The sequence below is a fragment of the Pseudophryne corroboree genome, chromosome 6, assembly GCF_028390025.1.
Source record: "Pseudophryne corroboree isolate aPseCor3 chromosome 6, aPseCor3.hap2, whole genome shotgun sequence".
NCBI lineage: Eukaryota > Metazoa > Chordata > Amphibia > Anura > Myobatrachidae > Pseudophryne > Pseudophryne corroboree.
The window spans coordinates 65,138,537-65,145,776 of NC_086449.1; the positions used below are offsets into that span (position 1 = coordinate 65,138,537).

The 7,240-nt window shown below is 41.5% G+C and overlaps 1 protein-coding gene across 1 annotated transcript; it reads left to right on the forward strand.

Moving 5' to 3' along the window:
• Positions 1 to 3,654: 3,654 nt before the first annotated feature.
• On the forward strand, positions 3,655 to 4,278 carry LOC134934271 (gastrula zinc finger protein XlCGF71.1-like). The gene has a single exon (XM_063929741.1). It carries the CDS (start codon positions 3,655 to 3,657, stop codon positions 4,276 to 4,278), a length of 624 nt encoding a protein of 207 aa, XP_063785811.1.
• The last annotated feature ends 2,962 nt before the right edge of the window (positions 4,279 to 7,240 follow it).

The window sequence follows — 7,240 nt, forward strand, 5'->3', positions numbered from 1 at the left end:
TGCTGGGCTTTGGTCAGCTAATTTGACTTTAACTTAGATGCCGGGTTTCAGAGCCGTACCATAAATACCTGCAAAAGCTTAGATGCTGGGTTGTGGAGCAGGACTGTCCTGCAGTATTGCTGTAGATCAGCCAGCCACTTAAACTGAGATGTCGGATTGCAGAGCAGAACAGGCTTGCAGGACTGCTGGAGCACAGCCAGCTACTCAGGAATACTGGATAGAGTCAGTGGGTGCTGATGGTAATATAGCACAGAAGTCTTTAAGTAGATCTGCTGGACGGAAGGATTTTAAGCAGATCTGAAGACAACAACAAAGCACTGACAACAAGGAAGTGCCACTGAAGGATCTTTTTACCCCTTGGTCTCTGATTGTCTGTTCACCAGTGATGCAACATCCTTCCTACATTATTGGTGCTCCTGCAGTCACATGACATGAACTAAAATGGCAGCATCCAGTACCTAGAAGGGTGGAAAATTCATGGGATACACACTGGAGAGCATGGTGTGCAGGGATGACAGGGACAACATCACAGTACTGCACACAGAAGAGCTTGCATAACCTCTGCAAACAAGCACAAAAGTAGTTACCAGCTAGTCTGTGATCACTGCTGCAATCTGGAGTCTACACAGGTGCACAATCAGCCTGGGGACAGTGCTGCAGCAGTAACACATTCTTAAGGGCCCCACACACTGGGTGATATTTTTGAAAGATATGAACAATATCATTCATAAATTAACTATAAATCATTCATATCTTTCAGAGTGGATGCATCAACAATGAACTATGTGCGTGCCCATAATCGTTCATCATTGAACGATCATTGTTTAAACATGCCAGTAAATGTGGACGATATAGATGTATGTACTCTCATATCATCCAAATTGGCTATCAATATCATCCAGTGTGTAGGCTTTAAATCATTGGGGGAAAAACAATCATCGGTAATATTGGGCCTTTTACACTGAGGGTGTAGCAGCTTGGAAGCTGAAATCTGTATGGAGTGTAAAGCAAGGATGAGATAAACCATGAAAACATGACAGGACAAGAGGTAAAACACAAGGAACTAGTATACAAATGACATAAGTCAGGATAAGGGCCCTCATTCCGAGTTGTTCGCTCGGTGTTTTTCATCGCATCGCAGTGAGAATCCGCTTAGTGCGCATGCGCAATGTTCGCACTGCGAGTGCGCCAAGTAACTTTACTATGAAGAAAGTAAGTTTACTCACGGCTTTTTCATCGCTCCGACGATCGCATTGTGATTGACAGGAAATGGGTGTTACTGGGCGGAAACAGGCCGTTTTAGGGGCGTGTGACTGAAAACGCTACAGTTTCCGGAAAAAACGCAGGAGTGGCCGGAGAAACGGTGGGAGTGCCTGAGCGAACGCTGGGTGTGTTTATGACGTCAACCAGGACCGACAAGCACTGAACTGATCGCACAGGCAGAGTAAGTCTGAAGCTACTCAGAAACTGCTAAGTAGTTTGTAATCGCAATATTGCGAATACATCGGTCGCACTTTTAAGAAGCTAAGATACACTCCCAGTAGGCGTAGGCTTAGCGTGTGTAACTCTGCTACATTCGCCTTGCGAGCGAACAACTCGGAATGAGGGCCAATGACCGTTTGCTTGTAGCTGGTAGTAGTAGTAGTCTTATTTTAGCAACAGTAGTTGTTATAGCAGCACAGATCTCTTATTTACTGGCAATTAGGAAGTTTGAAGATAAGAATAAAAGTAGCATTAGTATTATAGCAGCAGATGTCTCATATATAGATGGTTAGAGGATATAGCATGTAGCTCAAAGGCAATCCATCATCACACTGATACAGTTACAGTATAAAAGTGTCACAGTATTAGAGGCAATTGTAGGCTCCCAGCTCCCGGCTGTTATTGCAGATCTATTAGACAGCCATATCTGGTGATTGACAGGGTCCCAATGTATTAGAGGAACTCCCAAAAATGTGTACACTGTCCAGCTGGCATTTGTAGTGATGATGATAAGCATTTCCTGCATCAACCAACTATCAGCGGCTTCCTTAGTAAGTATATCTACATTCACTCCATTATCTATGAATTATGATTCGCACAGCATCCACATATAAATACTTTCCTCTTTGTAGTACCACACTGGCACTGCAGCAGTAATAACAATCACTTGGAAAATGGTGCAGCGGATGTACCTGAAAATTTGCACAATAGAGAATTATACAGGAGCAAGGTGCTGGAGCCATGTTCGCAGGGATCTATGTATGCTCAGTAGACTCTGGAACAATAGACCATGGGGAAAGGATGGTGGGGTGAGGGGGTGCATCATGGAGTCTCCTCTGGCAGGAGGTGAGTAATGTATAATCTGTACACTCAGGTAAGATTATGGGAATTATACAATTCCTATGGAAAGTTTATGAAACTATTATATTAAGTATCAGCATCTGCTGCAGGATTACAGAGGTCTCCATGCTGCACATATGACTGGGAATGGGGATATAGCAATTCGGCAACATATACCCCTGTTACCCCACCTGAAATATCCAAGGATTTTGCAGGGGAACGCACAAAATCCTGGGATTGCAGCTGGTGTAAAAGGGTTCTTCCCCAAAACCCCGGGGTCCATTTTCCTGGGATTCCAACCAGGTAGCGAGCAGGTTTGTACACGGGTAAGACCCAGGGTAGGTAAGCCAGGTCATCTTACCTGGTACCCAGCACAGCAGACCTCAAACCACAGTGTCCGGCAGGCAGTCGGGAGACCGGGGACGCGGCACATGCTGTCTATGCAGACAGCAGCACTGTGTCAAGTGCCCGGCAGCGCCGGAGGCTGGGGGCAGCACAGCAGCTTCCAGATTGCTGGGCTTGACCCCACCGTGATGCTCCAGAGTTCCGATCTGCAGGGCATTTGGAGATGACATAATCTCTAAATGCCGGCCCATAAGACTCTGCACCCAGGTGAAGTAAATGGTGCTGATCCTGGAATATCCCGGATTGGCACTGCGGTGTAAAATGGGGGAGTCCCAGGTCTGACATGTCGTGGAACCATGCTCCAAATCATGGATCAGACCGAGGATTTTAGTGTAAAAGGGATATTAGACAAATATAAAAACAATTATAAATGACTGGATCATATTTGTTAGTGTATCAAAATATACCTTGTTTACCATATATAAAGTCACACTGATACTGTAATAGTAGAATTACCCCAGTAACCTTTATGATTTTAAATATAAACATTTTTTTCTTGCAGGACTAATAAGTAACAGGATTTTTACTAGGAAGACATTGTGGAAAGGGACATTGTTCTCTGATCAAGCCAACTACAGACTTGTTCTTACACCTCTGGAGGATTCACACAAGCTATTCTCATTTTCTTTATAGGAGAAACCTTTTGTAGTTGATTTGTTTTTCATCTAATACATGATGAGTATCACAGGAGAGAAACCGCATCTGTGCTCTGAGTGTGACAAAAGCTTTACATATAAATCACATCTTCTCATACATCAGAGGAGTCACACAGGAGAAAGACCATTTACATGTTCTGAATGCAGAAAATGTTTTATACAAAACTCGCATCTTGTTACACATCAGAGGATTCACTCAGGAGAGAAACCATTTCAATGCTCTGAATGCAGTGTGTGTTTTACCCACAAGCAAGGCCTTATTAGACATCAGATGACTCACACAGGAGAGAAACCATTTCAGTGCTCTGAATGCAGCAAGTGTTTTACCCGTAAGAAAACTCTTGTTATACATCAGAAGAGTCACACAGGAGAAAAGCCATATAAATGCTCTGAATGTAGCAAGTGTTTTACTGAGAAGCAGCATTTTGTTAAACATTGGAGGATTCACACAGAAGAGATGCTATTTAAATGTTCAGAATGTAGCAAGTGCTTTACTAACAAGCATGAACTTGTTAATCACAGGAGGATTCAAACAGGAGAGAAACCATTTACATGTTCTGAATGTAGTAACTGTTTTACCAAAAAGACATGTCTTGTTATACATCAGAGGATTCACACAGGAGAGAAACCATTTCCATGCTCTGAATGTAGCAAGTGTTTTACCCAAAAGTCACATCTTGTTATACATCAGAGGACTCACACAGGTGAGAAACAATTTCAGTGCCCTGAATGTAGTAAGTGTTTTACTCACAAGCAAGACCTTTTTAGTCATCAGAAAACTCACACAGGAGAGAAACCATTTAAATGCTCTGAATGCAACCAATGTTTTGCCTATAAGAAAATTCTTGTTAGACATCTGAGGAGTCACATAGGAGAGAAAACACAAATTTTCTGAATGAAGCAAGCATTTTACAAAGAAACACAACCTTGTTATTCATCAAATGACTTACACAGGAGAGACATTATTTAAGTGTTTTCAATAGAGCAAGTGTTTTACTCAAAAGTCAAAACATCTTAAACTGGACATACATTATACTATTATCTGGCATATAATCTGCCATATCGGGCTAGTTGGAATGAAAATCTGGTAATGTATGACAGAAAATGACAATTGACCATTTGCTTCCACTGGAAATGTAACTAAAACTGTCATTCATACAAATCAGTTAAATATGTGATTCAACCAAATTGTCTGAACTACAGGTTTTGTCCATTTTCCACTGTTTGGGAGCAAATGGTTGATTGTCATTTGCTTTCATCCATTACCAGTATTCCATTCTAACCAACCAGATCTGGCAGATTATCTGTCAGATAATTGTATAGTGTATTCCCAGCTTTAGGCATCAGTGGAGTCACACAGGTGAAAAACCATATAAATACTGTGTACTCCTTTGCTTATGGGCTGCATTCCACAGATTTCAAAAAAGTATGCAGATACGCAAACATAGTTTATGTTTCAGATGTTTTAATATAGCATCTTTAATATTGCATCTTTTGTAAAAAGATGTAATATTAAAGCATCTGAAATGTTGAAAAGCTATCTCTGCGTATATGCATACTTCTTTTACATCCATGAAGTGCTGCCAATAAGTACAGCAGATTGTTTGAAATTGACAGTTCCAGGGAGGGCACCAAGGTACATGCAAATGATTAAGGGCCTAATTCAGCAAGGATCACAAATCAGCAAAATTAGCAAAAAAAGCATAAAAACACAAATTATGCAACTTAAATAGCAAAAACTGAGATTTTTTTGGGGGAGATTTAGCAAAAACTGCATATGCACTATCAAAAATAGGTGTGTAGGGGGCATACTAAAGGGCTGGACTCGCAAAAACTACGATCAGGGGCATGTTGTGGGGCATGTTGTGGGCGTATTTTGATGGTCGGTGGGCGGTGCATTCATACCTCCCAACATTAACCTCTCCAGGAGGGACAGAATGCTCTGCTCCTGGACTTCCCTCTTAATGTATAATTGCCATCACCTGTGCTGAAATACCTTTCTTATCCATTAACCTGTTCAACACAGGTGATGGGAATTATACATTAAGAGAAAAGTCCAGAAGCAGAGCATTGTGTCCCTCCTGGAGATCGCACATTTCTGATGTGCAGTTTCTGAGTGACTACAGGTCTACTTAAAAATAAAAAAATTAAAATTAAAAATTACACAAGCTGACCTCAGTTGTAGACTGCATGTATACTTCATTACACCCAGCTGAAGAAGCTCACACCTCAGACCACAAATCACTTCATTCAGCTGTATTGGAAATTAGAAACATGTAAGGTATTGTTTAACTCTGTAACACATGTTGATTGAGAAAATATATGTTACTAACTGATTTGTGTTTACACTTACTAATATTCAAGGTTTGACAATCACACTATTTGATAGAAGCAAATGTAAAATAACCTTTACAAGCATTTTGCTTGGTAGCATCTGCTGAATGACATTTAGCTTCCTAACTTTTTTTTTAAACAACCAACATTTTTTTTGTTAAACAAAACATACCCAAATACATTTTTTATTTTATTTGTGCGCTACACACATAAATATATATTGAAGAACCGCAACACCATCTTTTTATTTTCAAGTTTTGTAAATTCTGTGTTATGAGGGAAGGAGAGGGAGAGAGTGGGAGAGAGTGATAGAGAGTGAGAGAGAGCGGGAGTGATTTGGACCCATCCTACACCAGTTCCCCCAAATCCCAGATGGCACAAACTTTACAGTATTTTATATAAACTTATATAATCTGAATTCTGCCGGATCTGCAATTTGTATATTGTGCTCAAATCATGAGCTTCCATAGATGACAACAGACTACAGACATCTCTTTTGTTGGTGTGCTGCCTGGAAGAACTATATATATATATATATATATATATATATATACCAGTGGAAAAAAATCTGCGGCACTCGGAGTCTTTACTGCAAAAAGTGTGTATTTACACAAACATCCCAACCAACGTTTCGGGGCTCACACGCCCCTTTGTCAAGGTGAACAGAAATGAAGACAGATTACACACCACTTACCTATATACCTAAGAAGAAGCCTGCCGTGAAGGAAGCGCCGCCCGCCACCGCGTTCTCTGGCTCCGGTGCAGGCGTGCTGTAGACGCGAACTGATGACGTGGCACCGTGTAGCCTTGGCAACCGGAACGACAGAGTGCGCGTCAGCGCGCGCTGGAAAAGTAAACAGTGACACAAAATTACAGAACCCCAATGATCACTACGCATTGCTGACAACAGTTGTATGATTGATATAGGGTACACTCAAAAACTATTACACGTTGTATTAAACACTATAGCGGGTTAACCGAACCGAGGGAGGCCCGCTCCTGGATTGAATGTGTGTGTGATGAAGTGACCTGGGGAACGAGTGGTATGAACTGTGTAGAATGGAATGTAATAAAAGGGACTGTGTCCAGTTATGAATGTGACTGTGTCAAAAAAAAGCGTTGTGAACTGTATATGTTGTGGCTACCTGAAAATGATTAAAATGAAAAGGTGCTGTGAATGAGGGCCTGTAAGGAACAAGGGAAAGGGAAAGGGGGGAGGGGGGAGGAGGGGGGGGGGTTATGGGACAGGGAAAGGGGGAAAAGGTGAGGAAAAAGAAGAAAAAAAGAAAAATGAAAAAAGAAGAGAGAAGAAAGAAAAAAGAGAAAAGAAAAGAAAAGAAAAAGGGGAACAGAACCGAGAAAAAGTGCCTGGCGGTGCTAACTATGTGGAACAGTGTACATAGTGGAATGTCAAAAATGGTCAAATGTCAATGGAATGTGCGGCATGCTGAAAAAATGTAGTGAAATCGGCCGGAGTGGAACGGACGCTCCCCCGGCTGGAATCCCGCCCAAGATAGAAAAAA